This window comes from Pteropus alecto, unplaced genomic scaffold (genome assembly GCF_000325575.1).
Source record: "Pteropus alecto unplaced genomic scaffold, ASM32557v1 scaffold98, whole genome shotgun sequence".
Lineage (NCBI taxonomy): Eukaryota > Metazoa > Chordata > Mammalia > Chiroptera > Pteropodidae > Pteropus > Pteropus alecto.
The window spans coordinates 12,152,122-12,172,690 of NW_006443570.1; the positions used below are offsets into that span (position 1 = coordinate 12,152,122).

At 34.4% G+C, this 20,569-nt stretch overlaps 1 protein-coding gene across 1 annotated transcript in view; it reads left to right on the forward strand.

Annotated features, from left to right (window-relative positions):
• Positions 1-20,569, forward strand: part of CLTC (clathrin heavy chain) — a 63,434-nt gene that overhangs the window by 20,225 nt on the left and 22,640 nt on the right. The window contains exons 3-14 of the mRNA XM_015599211.2: positions 2,777-3,047; positions 3,636-3,797; positions 5,975-6,088; positions 6,515-6,688; positions 10,022-10,219; positions 11,877-12,077; positions 14,142-14,294; positions 15,903-16,025; positions 16,686-16,823; positions 17,071-17,235; positions 17,390-17,570; positions 18,934-19,097. Of these exons, the coding sequence (XP_015454697.1) occupies positions 2,777-3,047; positions 3,636-3,797; positions 5,975-6,088; positions 6,515-6,688; positions 10,022-10,219; positions 11,877-12,077; positions 14,142-14,294; positions 15,903-16,025; positions 16,686-16,823; positions 17,071-17,235; positions 17,390-17,570; positions 18,934-19,097 (2,044 nt within the window). The remainder of the gene's footprint in view (positions 1-2,776; positions 3,048-3,635; positions 3,798-5,974; positions 6,089-6,514; positions 6,689-10,021; positions 10,220-11,876; positions 12,078-14,141; positions 14,295-15,902; positions 16,026-16,685; positions 16,824-17,070; positions 17,236-17,389; positions 17,571-18,933; positions 19,098-20,569) is intronic.

Below are 20,569 nucleotides of genomic sequence, written 5' to 3' on the forward strand. Positions count from 1 at the left end.
TTTAGTATAATTTATTCAAATACAGTAATTAGGATCTACCTTTTTTTAGTATTTTGATTACATTTGGTTAAACAGATCTGCAAAGTTAAAGCTGTTACTGAATTTGATTTTAACTACTTTCATGACTTTTACTTGACATATTTCTGTAAAATGTTGTTCTAGTCAGCATAGATCTACATGGAAAAATTTTAAGTTTTAGATTAAATGAATTTAAATTTTATACCTATAGTATGATAAGACTGCTGAAAAAATAACTGTATACAGAAGACATAAGAAATTAGTGATTCATATTGTGGAATAAAATATACTTTGCTAATATTAGCACCTAAACATTGCATACTTCTTACAATGATAAACTTGCTGTTCATGCCGTGCCTTTTTTAAACTTCAGACTTGTATTTCATTTAGATTATTGACTTTTAAAAATTGCTTGAACTTATACCGATTATTAACTTGTTTGTCTACATATAGGTGGAAGCTTTGGAATCATGGGTGTTAGAGTTTATTCAAATTAACTTCTAAAGTGTCACAATAGGGAACTGTACAGCTTACTAGTTTGAACAGAATTCAAAGAATCTGATATTTCTGGGAGCCTATATTAATTTTTTTTTCTTTGATAGTTAGAGTGAGAATGTAACTGACCCATTGAAACAGAAGCTTTTAAGAGGGTTAGATTACAAACTGCCTCTAAAAAAGAAAAGCATTTAACTGCCTAATTTTTGCTTGTTGTTTATCTTCTTGGTAGTAGTAGGAAGAGTTCAGATTCCTAGTAATTTCTTAATATATTTTGTGGGTGAGTTGTTAGAGGTGCTGAAGTTTTTAAACAGACTTTTCTTTACATGATTTAAACTTTGTATTTAATAGTAGTAGTACTGGTTGGAGATTAAGGGACAGGGGTGGTGGGAGAGGGCCAGGCATATTCAAACAAATGTCACCATTATATATGCAAGTTTAGAGTTGCATCTCAAGAAAAGAGGTTCCAGCTTTTACCTAGGGCCACATGTTCTGTGGCAGTAAGCTTTTTTGCTACTATTAAACAATACATAATACTTTAAAGTATTAAGCTCCCTTCAGCCTTCTTAAAGATTTAAATTCAACTGCTTATCAACTCTCACACCTCTCTATTAAAAGGCCATCGTTTTAATTTTCTCAGAATTCTATTTTTAATGTTGTTGTTATCTTATCACATTTCTTAATGCTTTCTTATGTGTGCAGATGGTGAGTTATCTTAAATTAGATTGTATTAGTTATTGTCCTGTTTTATAAAAGGAATAAATTGAAAAGATTTTCAGGGCATTGTATAATTACAGATTTGTTCCCATATATCTACAATGTGGAGTTAAGCTGTCATCCCTTGCCTTCCTCCCTAAACCACCCTACATACATGTCCTCCAAATCCTTTTCATATAAAAAAGAAAAAATATCTATCTAGGGGTTGGGGGAGGCAGCAAAGGAAAGTAAGTAATTTCCAAATACAGTAGGTCCTCGAATAACATTGTTTTGTTACAAGGTTGATGAGATACAGGAATTTAAGTTGTTTATATCAATTAGCCTATGGTAAAGTCGGGTTCATTATTTGTCATTAAAGTCGCAGAACCTGTCAAGGACTTACTCTACTGCTTCCCTCCGAAGCCAGTTTTAAACCCCTTGGCTTCTTTTTATAAACAGGACTATAACTCTCACAATTGTTTAAGTCTGGTTGTGGTTTACATATTGTGCGGGATGGGAATAACATTCTTTGTTTTATGGAAGAAGTTCTTACACATGTGGTAAGAAGGATTGTGGTACAAAGCTGTATGTTTTGTGTCCCATCCCATTCCCTCCCCCCATACTATCTTATAATATTTTTTGTTTTTCAGGAGTCAGATTCTCTGTGGCTCAGGAATGGAGTTTTCCTTAGTTTCTAAGGGCTAATCTGAATTAGATAGCCTGTCGATAGCTATGGGCTTTGACCTTTGTTAATTTAAACCAAATCACTTTTCCTACCATGATGGATTTCAAATTATAAGTATAAGCCTTTGCTTCTGATTCAGTGAACTCTCAACATCAAGGCAAATTTCATCCTTCTTTTACAAAATATTTACTGTCTTCATTGGATGAAGCTTGAACTTTGTACCTATCTCAAGTATATTAACAGCATCCGAAACTGTTCTTGTCTCCCTTTCCTTTCCTCCAGCACTTCTACCTTTCCCTTTGTATCTTAAACCAATTAAATGTAGCATGCACTTCTCTCATGTGCTAGTGGTATAAGGCAGAGTTGAAGTAGATTCTCTTCCAAAAAGCCATTTCCACAAGATTTAGTTGGATGAGGGATGACTGCCTTTTAAAAATTAGACATTTTTACCCCATGTGTTTGTATCAGATTTGCTTTGTTCTGTGTACCTATGCCTTAGCTAGTAAGTAAACATTCTTAATTATAAATATGAAGATTATAACCTTGTTTTCCATCATTGTTAAGCAGGCTGTTCTTTAGATTCATTTTTAGTTAGGATTTAGAATTCTATAGCATTCTGTGCTGTCTGTTTAAAATGTTTGTATTAGGGGTAATAGAGTTTTTGCTTCAGATGTAGATGTAGATCACTCAGTCTTAGCTATCTTTTCAGTGGTTGCTGCTCTATCAATTTGACTGCTGTAGTTGGTTATTGAGTAGTCTCATGATAAAACCATTTTGTTTGGAAGTTATAGATCTTGTTACAGAGCTAGTCTAGCTAGCTAGATATTAATTTAACCTGAAATTTGCTTTCTTAGTGATTTATAATTCTTAATTTTTGTTTTTAGCTGGGAAAACTCTTCAGATATTTAACATTGAAATGAAAAGTAAAATGAAGGCCCATACCATGACTGACGATGTCACCTTCTGGAAATGGATCTCTCTGAATACGGTTGCTCTTGTTACGGATAATGCAGTTTACCATTGGAGTATGGAAGGAGAGTCTCAGCCAGTGAAAATGTTTGATCGTCATTCTAGCCTTGCAGGTTGCCAGATTATCAATTATCGTACAGATGCAAAGCAAAAGTGGTTACTTCTGACTGGTATATCTGCACAGGTAACATTTTTTCCAGTTTTTAATAAAGAAAAGGTCTAGAGAACTGATATGCCCAGAAAGCAGTTTATTTTGAAATTAAGTCTTCTATGCTCAGTGTTGTTGAATCTGACTTATTTTGGAAGACTCTTTTTCTTTCTTTCTTTCTTTTCTTTCTTTCTTTCTAGAAATAAAGGTTGCTGGCTTAATGCCCTTATACTGACATATTATTTCAGAATACATACCCTTACCAAGTATTTTTAGGTCACTTGTGCAGATTGAGTAGATATTTGAGTTCTTGTATGAATGATTTGGAATTTATTATGACTATTTGCTGCCGAATGAGTACTGCTATACATATATTTCTTTAAGAGACCGGAAAGAGATAGTTGTGTATGAAGCACATTTTAAACATTCATGTTAAACTTTAATAAGATAATGTTTGGAGTTAATTTTTAAGTTAAAAGATATCAAATCTACGGCAAGAGACTAAATAACAAAAAATTGTAAATTTTGCTTAAGATGTTAGCAATGCTAATTATTTCACTAGTTGAATCTGGGAGTTATTGGCTCATTGAGTCCCCAAATTTTATTCTCTTTTATCTTTTGTAGCAAAATCGTGTGGTGGGAGCTATGCAGTTATATTCTGTAGATAGGAAAGTGTCTCAGCCCATTGAAGGACATGCGGCTAGCTTCGCACAGTTTAAGATGGAAGGAAATGCAGAAGAATCAACGTTATTTTGTTTTGCAGTACGGGGTCAAGCTGGAGGGAAGGTAAGTTTTGGCTTTGGAAATTTTAATGAGAATTTGTTTTGCTGTTAATAACGTCATCTAATTTTAAAATCGTTTTTTCTTGTTAATTTGTTTTTAACATTAGGATTTATGGTGACTGAATTCTGCTTCTAGTGACACTTGTCTAAAATGAATAATATTGACAACTTTTTTATTCAGCTATTTATAGTAAGACTTTATTTTGATTGCCTTTACCACAGGTCCTAATTCTATGTTTTTCAACTTCATTGTGCATAAGAATGATTAGGGTTGCTAAAGTGTGCATTCGTGTGCCTCACATTTAGGGAGTCTGATTCAGTAAGTGGAGCTCATAATCTGCATTTTAAATACCTTAGGTGACTAGATAGAATGTGACCTACAATTTGAGTAACATTGCTTTAAGTCAGAGCATCTCAGCCCTGGCTCTACGTTGGAATAACCTGGACAGTTGAAGTACTTTGTATGTTAGGGCTCTTAGTTGCAGACAGTAGAAACAAAGTCTGGTTGATTAGAGCATAGAAAATTTACTGAAAGGATAATGGATAGTTTACAATAGCTAGGAATATTTAGAAGCAAGCTTGGGAAGATGCAGAGAAATAAGGGAGAATGAGCAGTGGCCAGGGCCCCAGGCAAAAGCCCTGCCACAGAACCTTGAGAACTTCGCTGCTGCTGTGACTGCAGCGCTGGATGACACAGCACTGCTGCCTCTGGAAACTCAGTTTGACTGCTCTTCTCACTGCCAGAGTAGAACCTCTAAAATCTTAATATTTTTCAGTAGTAACTAGTTGAAAATATTAAGATAGCAATTGCTTAAAATATGATAATCTATACCCTTTCAGCAGGGAGAGAACATAGGCACAGAGAGTTTGCTGCCTAAACTTTCCAAGTAAGAATCTCTGAACCAAAGAACAATCCTACCAGCCTCTCAATATGACAAGGGTAGAAAACACTGATCTTTAGTACTGAATTGGAGTAATGTAAACAAAAAGACATCATAGGTTTTAGATATTAGGTATTAACCTTAAGACAAAAAGGCTGAGACATTTTTTGAAAAGTCCTACTGGAAAAAAACTTCAATATTACTTTTATAGTATCCAAAAACATGTTTATAGTTCTTTAGCCTATTTGATTCATTGTGCTGTAGCTTTTGTAGTCTACCATGCTTTCGAAGACATAATATTTTCAATATGGCTAGTCATTGTGATTTAGGATGAGAGCCTGTAACTTTCATATGATATTATCTTGGAAATGGAATTATTTTTTGAGTCCATTCCTGACATGACTAAGTAAAATATATAATATTCTTTCATTGACATTATTTACTTTCACTTGCCTGGCTAATGTGTAGCATCAGACATTTTAAACCAAAAGATTCTCATGGCTCATCTTAGAAGATGCATACTTCCCATCTGTGTTAGAGTAGATGTACAGGCAGAAAAGACAAGTTAGATTTCTATTTGGAAATGCTAAATTATAATTGAAAACCACAAGAAAGCACTTTTGTGGGTTATGTGTTACCATTCTGTGCCCTTAACTTAAGGTAGATTGTGGTGTGATTGTTTCAGCTATTCAGCTGATTTTAAAGTTTTTATCTTGAAATAATAATGCATTCATAGGAAGCTGCAAGACAGTACAGAGAGATCCCCTATATCTTTTACCTAGTTTCCCTCAATGGTTACATCTTACATAGCTTTATATATAGTAAACAAACAAACAAAAAATAGCATTGGTACAATTACATAATTCTGTTATTTTATCACGAGTATATTCAAGATACATAACGAGTAGATTCGCGATATATACTATTTTATCACCACAAGGATTTCCCTCATGCTACTCCCCTTATAGTCATACCCACTCTCCTATCATCTCTTAACCCCTCACAACCACTAAATAGCTTTTCATTTCTATAATTTTGCCACTTCCAGAATGCTATATAAATAGAATCATATAGTATGTGACCTTTTGAGATTGCCCCCCTTCCCCCGCATGCTCAGCATAATGTCCATGAGAGTTCCTTTTATTACTGAGGAGTATTCCGTAGTATGGTTGTACCATAGTTTAATAGTCACCTTTGTAGGATGTTTTGGTTGTTTCCAGTTTGAAGCTACAAATAAAGCTGCTATGATCAAACTGCTAAAATATCTAGGTTTATTTAAGTTTTATTGTCTTTTGAACAGTTACACATCATCGAAGTTGGTACACCACCTTCAGGGAACCAGCCCTTTCCAAAGAAGGCAGTGGATGTTTTCTTCCCTCCAGAAGCACAAAATGACTTTCCTGTTGCAATGCAGGTATTTTAGGCAAAACGAAGGGACTTTTGAAATCTCTCCTCTTAACAAAATTAATCCAAAAACTATTATTACTCATAGTCAATATAATTTAAGTGGTGCTTAAAAGAATATCTTTTATTTAAAAATAAAGTTTTTTGGTGAAACTCTATAAAGTAATAATATATAAACTGGGTTATCTTGAATTGTTCAAAATTATGTTTTCTCTTTTATACACTTTATTCATATTATGTTTTATGTAAGAGCTTGGGATATGCCATATTTAAATGTGCTGTAAAAATGAAGAAACCGTAAACAAATATTAGCTTAAAATTTTTCATGTAAACTTCTTGTCACAGTTCTAAAATTTCATCATCACTAAAATGGATTTGGATTAAATTTTGTTTATAGGTTCATTATTTTACTGAAGTGTTGATTTTCTTTATACAGATCAGTGAAAAGCATGATGTAGTATTCTTGATTACTAAGTATGGTTATATCCATCTCTATGATCTTGAGACTGGTACCTGTATCTACATGAACAGAATCAGTGGAGAAACAATCTTTGTTACTGCACCTCATGAAGCCACAGCTGGAATAATTGGAGTAAATAGAAAAGGACAAGTAAGAAAACCTTGAAACTTAAATTAAGTAATAAAATAACACTTATTACTGTTAGCTTTTTCTTTTAAGTAAATGGTAACTTTAGATGTCAGAAAATAATGTACACCTGAAAAAACAGAAGCATATGATACAGAAGCAAAATCTCTCTTTGATCTTGTCTCAGAGAGAGAGAGACTATTTGGCATATGGCCACCTAAGATTGTGTTATGTGTCTGTTTTCAAAAGAAGTGACTTTATGCAAAGAAACTATTAGGGACACATTTGACAGACTGTATACTTTTTATAGGAGTATTCTTCCTATGACCTCTAAGACGGACTATCAACTACAATGAAAGGAATTTTTCCTGCATATTTTCTAATTCTTTGTTACTAAATATTTAATATTGGAAGGTGATGTGTTATAGTAGCTATTGTGGGGTATGTGGCAAGTTATCGAGTTAGACTGGGAAAATATTAGCTGTTGTGAATTGGTCATGATTGACAAACCTCTTCACATCATTAACAAGTGATTCTTTTTCAGTGTTTTCTTAGTGTTTTAGTGTAATTGGAATATTTCACCTGGAGGTATCTTTTCTAAAAAATGGTTAAAACTTCAAAAATAGTACTGTTATTTGTCTTGACTTTTACTAGTTTTCCGCCAAATTAATACTTTTCCCAAGTAGTAAGCAAAGGGAGTAGTAGTTTTTTTTTTCTGCTTTGTTCTCTTAAGTTCCAGAAAATGGGCTGTATGTGAAGAGGCAAATTCTCTAGAGAAAGGGAGTCTTTCCTTACCTGCTCATCCCCTGCCTCAGCTCCACACCTGGTCAGCTGCTTTATCTTTATTCCCTTACAACTTAGCCCGTCTCACAGCACTTACCACAATGAATTACATTGCTTGCTGAAAACTGCTTCAGTCGCTGTTCTTTAGGAAAGGGGCTTTTCTTTGTTTGTGTTTCCACACCAGTCAATGTCTGGCACAAAAGTGACTTTAAAAATTAAGTAGCTTTCATTTATTCACTTGCATGTGTCTTGGAAAAATCAAGAATGAATTGGCCTTTTGATGAACTAGGTCAGTGATAATTTAATAATCATGAAGTTGATAAGCCAGAGACCTTTTATTTTCACTACTTAGCTGATGTTTTTAAGATAATGCTTAAACTAAAGTAACTTGAATGATTTTGCCAATATATTTGATAATCATAACTCTGATTCTGAGAATTTACTGTTCTCCCTTCCATTCCCTACAATTTTCTGTGCCAGCTGCTTTGAGTAAGGAGATGGGTGTTTACAGTAACCTGAGGCCTTAGGACTTTTCTCTACACTTCTGATCAAAGCCAAGTATAGCTGGACATATACCCTGAAGGAATGAGTGTGTAGTTTCTATTGGTTGAAAAATCAAAAGTGATGAAGATGTCATTGCCAATATCTAGCTTAACTTGGTAGACCCGAGTACTTTAGAAGATACTGGAATGAACCTTCTTTGTACCCTGTAGATCTTAAATACTGGTTGCTGGAAATCTATTAGAACAATTAACCAACATCTGGTCCTTTCCTAAACATGTACTGAGACATTTGGTCCATGCCCAGAGGTCTTGGATATTTAGTTCTTGAAATGTGCCAATACCAGCTAGGCTAACCGAGGCGCAAGAAGGGTTATTATTGGGTATACAGCTACAACACAGTTATTAGACCAATAAAACATAATATTTTTATGTATTAATCCTATAAACCAAAAACGTAAAAAGCATTATGGGCTTTTTGTACTCGGGGACATTTTCTGAGCCTGGATAGTTTTGACAGGACCATTTGGCATGGAACAAATAAGCTCATGGACATTTAAGAACAAATTTCAAGGACGTTTTATCATGAACCAAATGTCTTTGTGGATGTTTTAGATGGGACCAAATGTCCTGCAAGGGTTAGAACAAGTCTAAAAGTAAGATAAAGATGAAACTGTGGATTTGACATTTGGGGAAGACTAAGGTAGTGATTAGTAGGAAGTTTCAGAATGAATAGTTGAAACTGGATTTGTTCATTTTCCTTATTTATTTATTTATTTTTTAGGAGGTAACCATTAAATTAAAGGTGGAGGTCAGGAATGCAAATGACTATAAAGAAAGTAATCACTTCCTTCCTTTAAAAGGCATGTCTTAATACGGAGTAGAATGACACATTGCAGATACCAGATGGTCTAAGTAAGCTTTGAGGAGAGGAGTTAGACCTGTAGAAATGAAAATTTTAGAGGTTCTAATTTCTTCATTTTCCTCAAAAGGAATAATAGAATAGGCAGGATTGACTTTTACCTATTTGTTTGGTTATTGAGTTCTCAAATTGTATTTGACTCTTGTTGCTCTTGGGACAGAAATTTCCCATTTTCATTTATTTAATAAATATTAAGCATTTACTTTGTGCTAAACACTGCCCAATGCTAACAGTACAATTAAACAAAGATAAGTACCCTCCACCCCCTTTTTAATGTGAAATAGTGACTGAGAAACAAGCAAGAAATTATAATAGTAGGAGGAGTACTGTTGTTGAGGGTAATAGAAGTAGTTCACAAGCTGGGGTGTCTAACCAGCTCTGCTGCTGGAGAGAAGAATGGATGTGTAGTGAAAGGCTCCCTTTCTCTATGGCAATTAACAGTATTTCGGCTTTTAGGCAAGTAGGGCAGCATTTTGTGGCAGTGACTTTTTAGGAGGACTGAGGGTGGTAACTATACTTCAAATATAAGCAATTAGAAATTGCTTTTTACTGATGCCACTTTAGTAAGCACCTACTGTATACCTTGCATTATATTAAGTGCTGAGTATAATGTGGCCTATAGGAATGTAAATGTAATTAAAGAAAATTACTGGAAAATACTTGGGGGGGGAGGGGAAACACCCTAGGGTTAAAAGGAATAAATATACCTTAAACTTCTTCCAGGTAATCCCTAAAATTTGTTTATTTCATAGTTTCTTTATAGTCATTTTCTAGTCATTGTCAGGATTGTGTTACCTAAGAATCTATAAATCATATGGAATTGTCTTTCAGAGCTCAGTTAACTAGGCACCTTAATCTTTGGTGTTAACCACATTGAAAGTGAATGGATGATAGCAAAGCAATTAATTTGAGCAGTATGAAATAGGGAGTTAATTTGTATTACAGAATGGCCATATTTCAGGAACCCCCAACTGGCTTATCACCCCTTAGTTTTCTCTCTTCTGGCCTCTTTTTACTTTTTTACGGCAACATGAAAGCATCTGTCACAATTTTAGTACTTTGTGACTCAGTGGTAATTGGTTCTAAACAGGTTTGGTATCATTGATCTCCAAATGAACACATTGCAGCTCTTCATTTATCTTTAAATTGCAGGTTCTATCAGTGTGTGTGGAAGAAGAAAACATAATTCCTTATATCACCAACGTCCTACAAAATCCTGATCTGGCTCTGAGAATGGCTGTACGTAACAACTTAGCTGGTGCTGAAGAACTCTTTGCTCGGAAATTTAATGCTCTCTTTGCCCAGGGAAATTACTCAGAGGCAGCAAAAGTGGCTGCTAATGCACCAAAGGTAAGTAGTTATGAAAAGAAGTTGCCATGATTCAATTAATGTTAATATGCTCTATTTTTAATACTGTTAGAAGTGGAACCAGCTCTCCACAGAGAAACTAATCTTGAGGTTAACATTTTCCTGTAGTAGCATATGAGTTACTTGTCAGTGCCTCTGGATTTGGTTAATTACTTTTCTGTGCTCTAGATTTGATTAGTTGTTTAAAATCCAGAATGTTAGAAGCATATGTAGATTTAGCAAGCTAGGATTTACATAGATGTAATAATGTTTAGTTAGTTGTAATACTGTTTGACCTTAATGATAGCTGCCATTTTTTTTTTCCTGCAAAAGCTTTGTTTCCATTTGGTTCACAGCTTGGGAGAGGGCTCCAGGGTGGTTAAAAAGCTGCCTAGTAGCTGCAAGGAGAGGCACAGGCAGAAGCTCTGACACCAGGGGGATGCCAGCGGGGCCCCTCAGAGGCCACTGGGCTCCAGAGGCTCCTCGTCGTGCTCAAGGGCGAACCTTTTGAAGAGATACTCAGCCCCACCAGGGGCCAGTCAGCCTTCAGAGGTTAGTCAGGTGGTTGCCCATCTTCTTGATGAGTTTCACCTCATCTAGGAAGTGGCTCTTCAGAAAGTCACAGAAATGGGGTTCTGTGTGATCAGAATCCAGAGCATGCAGATCCAGTAGAGCCTGGTTCAGGTTCTTCTCTAGGACCACGGCAGCTTCCATGGTGTCCATTGTTTTATCCCACTAACCCTGGGACAGCTTCTGTGCATCCTGGAGAGGGCATGGCCACTGTGCTGGCTTTACGTCTTTAAGAGACTCTCTGTGCCCTCCACTTCTCAGCCAATTCATGGAAAAAGTGGCCCATCCCCTTCAGAGCCACATCTTTGCAGTCAAAATAGAAGCCCAAAAGAGAAGTTAAGTGTAGGAGGCCCACAGATGCAGGTTAATCAGGCAGTTCATAGCAGCTTCTACCTCTGTGGAACAGTTCTGACAAATCTTGGAGCTCATGGTTGATCAGGAATAAGGAGCTAAGCTCAAAGAAGATGTTGGCTGGTCTCTGAGGCAGAGGGTGGCTGAGAAGATGGTTCCAAAGTTTACACCTGGAAAAGAGGTTGAAGGATGGTTGGAGGCTGGAAGAAGGAGTATCCATGGATCTGTTCCGTCCAAACACTGTTGAAGCAAGAGACAGATCCATGGGACCACAGAGCACACTGCCTGATAGTACTGATTTTATTTCCAAAAGTTGAATAATAAACAGTTCCTGTTCAGTTTATGGTAGGAAGAGTTGTCTGAAATTGAGCTGAGTTTATTCTCATCTCCTTTGTGTTATGTTGGACTGAATGAATACCTCACATTCTCACCAGTATTATGATATATCATGAAATTTGCACTTAATGCGAACCTGGACTAAAAGCTAGCTGTAACAACTGTATACTTATTCTCTCACACACTGGCAATGTAATTAGATTGGTATATTTTTGATTCTGAATTACATTGAACCACAGAAGTGACATGTTGACTGAACCTTTTTACTATTCATTATAGTGAAGATTTGAAATTTAGTGTTAGTAGATGAAATCGTGCTTTTAAGATTACCTAAAAATCATGGAGTTATTAGTGTGATGTTGGGTCACCTTAAAGGAGTCTGTATCATTTCTCTTTCTTAAAGGGAATCCTTCGTACTCCAGACACTATTCGTCGGTTCCAGAGTGTTCCAGCCCAGCCAGGTCAAACTTCTCCTCTACTTCAGTATTTTGGAATCCTTTTGGACCAAGGCCAGCTAAACAAATATGAATCCTTAGAACTGTGTAGGCCTGTACTTCAGCAAGGGCGGAAACAGCTTTTGGAGAAATGGTTAAAAGAAGATAAGGTATGTAACTTTTGTTACCATACTTTTGCTTTGATTGCACTAAATACCATGTTAGCAAGTGAAAAACATCTAGGCTGCACCAAAACATCTCTATTATTTACTGCTTGTAGGAATAGGATAAGCAGAAATTGCATGAGATACATAAACTTAATTCCCTTTAAAACTTAATTTTATAACATGTCAAGATAAGATCTTTGTCAAGGATTCTTGCTTGGTGGTTAAAACTACTAAAATGGAAGCAAATTGCTATCCTTTGATTTAGGAAAAGCTTAGTGTGAGACACTTAATTCAGTATGCATTCATATTTGTCAACATGTAACACTCATTTGGACATAAGAATATATTTCTATCTCCCACATCCCACACTTGATAAGATAGATACGCACAGTAGTTTCAACTATGCAAATATATCTTTTCTTGTAGAATTTGCCAAGTATCAAAATTGTGGTATTTGCTGATAGTAACCATGTTTGGGTGTGCAAGGGAAACATGTTATGTAAAATGTTGGATCATAGATATGTTAATAAGACAGCAGGGCTGTCTAATTAGCAGTGATACAGATTCCCAGAATGATTTCACAGTATGCTGATTGGCATTACATGGGAAAATATTTAACTCAGTTTCTTGAAATTTATTTAAATATGATCCTTTAAAAACTTGTTAACCAGCTTTCTTTACTGTAGGATTTCTCTATGCCTTTTATATTCATTGAGTACTTAACTAATTTCTTTTTATATAGAGCATTTAATGGTACTGTGTTTTCTAGAGCACATTATAGAAAACATTGCTTATTTGTAAGGCAGCTAACAAGTTGGAACAATCCACCAGTGCTATTCCTTTTATACCATCATAAAAGTGGCAGTATTGAAGTTTCATGTCTTAACGCCATTTCAAGAACTGATGTGGTCCCATATGACACACTCTGAATAGTGAATAACTGTTAATGTTATTAGACCTTTCAGCTTTACTGAATATTGGTAATGTTTTTACATTACTAATTCTGAGTCCTTGTTTCTTGACCCAGCTTCTGGCAATCTTGTATACTGGAGACTAATACTTCAGAGTTGGATGCTTAGATAGGAGCCTATGCTGAAGAATAGTTACTAGCCACACTAGCGAATATTTGAGATCTGTCCTAATTGTTTAAGATAAGGGAGGATTGGAACCTCCAAGATTATCTGAGTTGACCTATATAATGGTGTGAAACTTTTTTGGATATCATTACCTTTTTTCATGAATAGTCATATGGCATCCATTTGTAATAAAAGAGATACTCATCAACTCTTCATTAGTTAGCATTTTCAGTTAAGAAACATATACTCTAATAGAACTTCTTACCTCTCAGTATTGAATATCAAAGTTAAGGGCTATTCTCTGACATAACCACTAAAAGTAGAAAACCAACTCTAGTATGTAAAGCAAACCCTTTTAGGGAAGCTGCTTTACAGATTGGGCAGCTGACTAAGAAAGGTTGAATAGTACAGAGGAGGAAATCTGCTTATATACCACCTAAAAATTTTAAAATTTTTATCTGATCTTTTGGAATCATTGTCCTGCTTTACAAATCCAAAAGTCAGGAAGATAATGGAGTTTAGATACTTCAGACATACAGATTATACCTTACTTTTAATAATGGTTTTTATGGTAAGCTTCATCTGGTTCCTTAATATCAAATTTTCATTTGGTAATATTACATTCAAAGTTGCATTATTTTGAAAAATTGGGGCCATGTGGGTCTGATACCTGAGTATTTTTAATAGTTAGAAGTATAACATTCTGCTTTTTAAGTACTTAATTTCTAACCAAGTATTGGTAATATCTATTAAATGTGAAATTTTGGTGGACTTTTTATCCTTAAGTAGATTGTGTGGAGAATTTTACTGAGACATTACTGTGACTATATGATCAAGAGTCTTTACTAACCACAATCCCTGAATACTTATGATATATTCTGGGACAATTAACTAAGTGCTTATCATATTATTTACAGTGGAAGTATTGTCAACTGCTCATTTATAAAACAATTCATGGAATACTAAACAATCTCTTTTTTTCTTTGGACAGCTGGAATGTTCTGAAGAACTTGGTGACCTTGTGAAATCTGTGGACCCTACATTGGCACTTAGTGTGTACCTAAGGGCTAATGTACCAAATAAAGTCATTCAGTGCTTTGCAGAAACAGGTCAAGTCCAGAAGATTGTTTTATATGCTAAAAAAGTGAGTTCAAGAAAATAAATCCTCAACATAAATTTATTAAAACATTAACGAGAAATTAGCCTATAGAAGCTCTAAGTGACTTTAATAGTGAATTTCCATAAGGGATGGAAAAAGATATTGCCTTGAGAGACCTAGAAGGTATTGCATTGAAAGAAATAGGTTAGATAGAGAAAGACAAATATTTCATGATTTCACGTACATGTGGAATCTAAAGAATAAAATAACAGCAAAAGCAGAAAAAAACTCACAGAGAATATTTTGAGGACTACTAGATGGGGGTGCGTGGGAGGGATGGTGAAAAAAGGCAAAGGGTTTAAGAAGTACAAATGAATAGTTGCAGAATAAGACATGGAGATGGAGAGTGTAGTATGGGGAAGATGGTTAATGTAATATGTAAGGGAGAACAGAGGTACTAGATTTAGTGGGGTGATCACTTTGTGAGTTATGTGGATCTCTGATCACTATGCTGTACAACTGAAACTGATATGCCAACTATAATTGAAAAAAAACTCTCACTGAATTGTACAATGGAAGTAAGAGCAACTAATTGTCTATTATATTTCAGTAAAGCTGGGGGAAAAAAAGATTCCCCCTTTTACATTCTGAAACTAACCAAAGTTTCTCTTCTTTTGGATATCTGAAAGAATTAACTCTCTAACAGAGGCAATTTCAGCTACTTCCTCATTTCAAATCTCCCAACAGATTATATTCTACCTAGAACGACTGTAGTTAAAAATTAAAACATAACGCTCAGTACAATTCTATGACAATGGCTTATTCAAAGCAAATAAATATTGTAAATAACAACCAGAGTTAAAATGATACAATTCATTAATTGTTTCACAAAATTTATGGGTTCAGACAGGAGACAGCTGAACATATCAGTATGTTTGTCACTTCTACCCCATTTGCTCAAAGTGTTTTCTGAGTGAGACTATTCATGATCAATGCCACCAGCAGTGGATAAGCCTGGTCCCTGCAGTGAACCTGTCCTGTTATGGAGTATGTTTCTTTTCGCCTTTCTTTGTATCACTGATAGAAATTGTAATTTTTGAATTGTCCTGTTAACAAAAATGGAATTGTTTTTTCTAGAACGATATTTCCTATTCTGCTTACCAAACTATAATTTAGTGGCATTTAAATTACATGATGGCTCCAATAAAATATAACTGGAATAAATTGATTTTATAAAAAAAAGTGTATTTCCTTAAATTTGAATTACTTGGAAAAGTATAAAAACCCTATTTTAGTTCTCACATATAGAATTATTCAGAAAAGGAGACGGTTACTCTTACATAGCTTATCAGAATTTAAGATGGCAGGAGCATACTTATTTTAATCTGTCAGAGCAAACTTTTTGAAATAGTCATTCATCAAAAATGAATAAGCCAATTATAAAAATTTATGGCTATTCAGATATCTCCAAGGTATCTATTTGCCTCATATAAACTGAGGTCAAATTAAGCATCTTAAGTTAAAACTGAATTTGTATTTTCACCAATAGTTCTATATTAGTAAGATTCTATTCTAGAAAAAACAAAACAAAGCATTTAAATGATATAAAAATGAAAACTTTGCGGCAGGGTTTAAAGTTTTGTCTTTTTTTAGGTTGGATATACTCCAGACTGGATCTTTCTGCTGAGAAATGTCATGCGTATCAGTCCAGATCAGGGACAGCAGTTTGCTCAAATGTTAGTTCAGGATGAAGAACCTCTTGCTGATATCACACAGGTAAAGACATTAAAATGTATTCTGTAGAAGTTGATTTAAATAGAGAATGGAGGGATCTGTGTTTAAACAACGTGGAGAAGAATGGGTTAGCCTTTCTGTTTGTAAATACTAGAGCTGTGTCTATACATAGACAAAAAAGCAAGTTGCAGAAGAATGGACAGTAAGATACCATCTATATACAGTTTTAAAATGTATGAAAAGAACTCCATCTTTAGAGATGTGTATTATTAAAAATATGAGAAATATGTGGAAATAATAAAACTCAAAGGACAATTGCTGCCACTGGGTGAGGAGAGAGGGAAGTGATACATACGGAAGTGGGAGTCAAAGACTCCATATTTATGATTTTGCATATTTTAAATAGTTTATCAAAAATTCAAATCTATAGGTTTGATTATATTCTGCTATTATATATATCTTGAAATATATTGTAGTTGTTTTTACCAGAAGTAAAGATAACTCCAGAAGACAAAAATTTATTCTTAAATTACGAAGTTATGTTGTCCAGATAATATTTTTTAAATCTGGGATTTGGTCTGGCTTTTTTTTAATATATAAAAAAGATAATGTTTAATTTCCTTTTACTTACCTATTATCAACAGTGTCATTTAGTGATTTTTAAACAACTTAAAGCAATATCTTTTAAATCTTTTTTTGCAGATCGTGGATGTCTTTATGGAGTATAATCTAATTCAACAGTGTACTGCATTCTTGCTTGATGCCTTGAAGAATAATCGCCCATCCGAAGGTCCCTTACAGACACGGTTGCTTGAGATGAACCTTATGCATGCACCTCAAGTATGTATTTTCATGCTTTTGAGGCATGTTTCCAAAACTGTTTTAGTATTTACTCAGAGCTTCTTAGATTAAGTTATTCGAAGCTGCCGAGATAGCTATTCTTCATTTAAGAAAATTTAGCTAACATTCCTTTGTACGTCTTCTCCTTTATCAATTCACTGTTGAATCTTAATATGTAATCTAGATATAGAATTACTGATATAAATGGGCTGATAAAATAAACTCATCCTGTGTGTGATTTTTATAGGTTGCAGATGCTATTCTAGGGAATCAGATGTTCACGCATTATGACCGGGCTCATATTGCTCAACTGTGTGAAAAGGCTGGCCTACTGCAGCGTGCATTAGAACACTTCACTGACTTATATGATATAAAGCGTGCAGTTGTTCACACCCATCTTCTTAACCCCGAGGTATTCCAATTTCTTATCTAATAGATGGTGTTAGTTATGATTAATTGATACACTGAAAATGTGTTTGTGATACTGAATGAGTAATTTTATACCACCATTAGGTTTGGTGTGATTTCATTTATTTATTTGCTTATATTTTAATTTTGTTCTCTAGTGGTTAGTGAATTACTTTGGGTCCTTATCAGTAGAAGACTCCCTAGAATGCCTCAGGGCCATGCTGTCTGCCAATATTCGTCAGAATCTGCAGATCTGTGTTCAGGTGGCTTCTAAGTATCACGAACAACTGTCAACGCAGTCTCTGATTGAACTTTTTGAATCTTTCAAGAGTTTTGAAGGTAATTAGGAGTTTCTGAATTGTTTTTAATTAAGATAGCCAAGAGAGATGGTAGTATGATAGCAGGCTATTGGAAATTTTTTCTACTAGTTTAATTTTATGGGGCAGTTTAAATATTATGCAATAAATGTTGTCAGGCATCTTCTATGTCAGGGTCTAGGGATGTGCAGTGAACAAGACTGCTTGAATATTTTATAGGTGAAATAAAGGCAGAATTTTAAGATGTAAATATGTTTAGTAGCTTTGTCATAATCATATAAGATGAAAATACCAGTGATCAAGTATAATAAAATTTCATGCTTAAGTTGTCTGACTCTTATAATGGCAGGTGTTTTTAACCAAGGACATTTTGTGACTTGTCACACTATACAGCAGGTTTTCTCAGCCTCAACATTACAGACATTTTAGGATGGATAATTTTCTTGGTGGTGGTGGGGTTGTGTGTATGCAGGATGTTTAGCAGCATCCCTTGCTTCTACCCACTAGATGCCAGTGGCATCAGCGCCACCAGCTGTAACTACAAAACATGTTTCCAGACATTGCCAGATGTCTCCTGGGAATAAAATCACCCGGAGTTTTCTGAGAACCACTGCTATGCTGAGTACTAACGTAATCACTGTTGGTTGACTCTTAGGTTCAGTAGCTAAACTTCTGGTCCTCAATTACTTATTCTTCTCTCTTTTTGTAGTATTGCTTTAGATAGAAGGAATAAGATTTCTACTAATTTTCTTAATGTTCTTAGTTTCTGTATGTTATTTTAACAATGCACTAAATTTATGCTATTCAGTACAGTAGCCATAGCCACAAGAAGAATGTAAATTTAAAATAATTAAAATTGAATACAATTAAAATTTAGTTCTTCAGTTACACTAGCCACATTTCAAGTGCTTGATAACCACATGTGGATATAGAACATTTTTATCATTGTAGAAAGTTCTTTTGGACAGCACTGCGTTAAATTCTTTTTTCAAACTACTTTTGTACATTTCCCATTAACTATATATGGAAAAACAACTGCTATAAGGGACTTCATTTAAAATTTCTCATATGGAATATGGTGAAATAATTAGCTTTGGTATTAAATAGCTGCCTCTTATTTCTCAACTACTAAAAAGTACTAGATTGAATTTTCTGTTTTGTAGAGAGTAAAGTTCAAATCCATTTATTGAACTGATACTGGATTAATTGGTATTCTTATTGAGCTTTTTGAGTAACTAGTTTTTATTTGGGAGTACTCAGTATAACTCTTTTTTCATTTGAGGTATAATTGACATAACGGTGTTTTTTAATTGCTTAAATATTGTTCATTTCTGTCATTCTGAAAAGTGCACCTGTACCTACTTTCAATTATTTGTTCCTTTAAGGTCTCTTTTATTTTCTGGGATCCATTGTTAACTTTAGTCAGGACCCGGATGTGCACTTTAAATATATTCAGGCAGCTTGCAAGACTGGGCAGATCAAAGAAGTAGAAAGAATCTGCAGAGAAAGCAACTGCTACGACCCTGAGCGAGTCAAGAATTTTCTCAAGGTAGGTGATTTCGAGTGATGTGTCTTCTGGTCAGGCTGAAGGCCAGCACTTCTGCAAGGGTTTGCTTAGCTTAAAAAATTTTTCCCCTAAATGTGAATTCTTAGCATTCTCAAATTGTGTGCTGAACTATTTCTTCCAAATTTAATATTCTGTGGTTTGCTCTGAAATAGGGAAGGAAATTAGTGAGTAATACTTCAGAATGACCATCTGTTTAAAAGAAGGAAAAAAAAATAGCAGTATCTCAAAGAAATTTTCTTTCTTTCACTTTAAATTTTGGAGAAAAAATTTGAAAAGTGTTTTTAGCCTCAGTGTCATTTTAGAATATCATTTAGGCTCCTTTTGAATATTAAGATCAGCTTGTCCTCAATGTCATTTTAAGTATCCTCTGTTGTATGCAAAGGGTTCTGTTTTCTAAAGGACATAGGTTTATCTCTGTCATTAAATTAGCCTGACTCTAAAAACTAAATATTAATCATGTATAATTAATTAATTGAAGGTAAGTAAGATCAAATGAAAAAACTCTCAGCTTTATGAGATTAATTTAGTTATAGAGAAGTAAGAATTGCCTGTGCTGGAGTAAAAGGTAATGGTTGAAAGATTTTTAGCTCTTTAAAATATCCTAAGGGCAGTTAATTTTGTTTAATGTTTAATTTTAGCTTTATTCTCATACCTGCTAGTTACTTTGTGAGGAGAAAGCTTTAAAGTTGGCAGTTGTATATAAAAATCATGAAAACTATAGAACATACAGTTTTATCACCCAAATATATATTTTACATTTATATTATATATAGGGAATTATTCTAGAGACTGAATATAAAGTTCTTAAACTTTTTTTTTTTTGTCTTCTGGAAGAATTTTAAATTGAAACTAAAACCAAAATGTTTATTATATAATTCAGTAGGAAAAACAGGCTTTCCCTATTCCACACTGTTATCATTTTTAGGTAATCTGTAGTTGTAATAATAGCTGATCGTTATTTTGAAGACACTACCTGGGCTTTAGATTAAATAGCTAAACCTTTAGGGGTTTCAGTGTTATGAGGTAGTCAGAGTGCGTAAGTCGCTCTGTATTTTAGATTAAAAGATAAACTTTCCCCAAAAGTACAGCTTTATATTGTCCTGGCCATTACAAATATTCTGAGAGGCCTGGCTAGTATAATGTGTTTGAACCCAAGACTTTCTGGTGTCAAAAAACTCTCCAAATGAGAAAAATTGATGCTTTATGCTTGACTAGTGTACCCCTAACACCAGTTTAGTTCCTGCTTTGAGTATCAGTACTGTTTCCTTTTTTAAAAAACACTTAATAGGTTCTTAAACTGATTTTTTTGTTTTTATTAAGTTCTCAACTTTTATGCTTTAGTTGCAAGTTCTTTAGCATTGGGTTTTAATATTTGCATTTTGGTATATATGTAAAGCAGGATTAAATTCATTTCATTATTTTCCTTCAGAATAAGACCCCTGGATTTTACGATG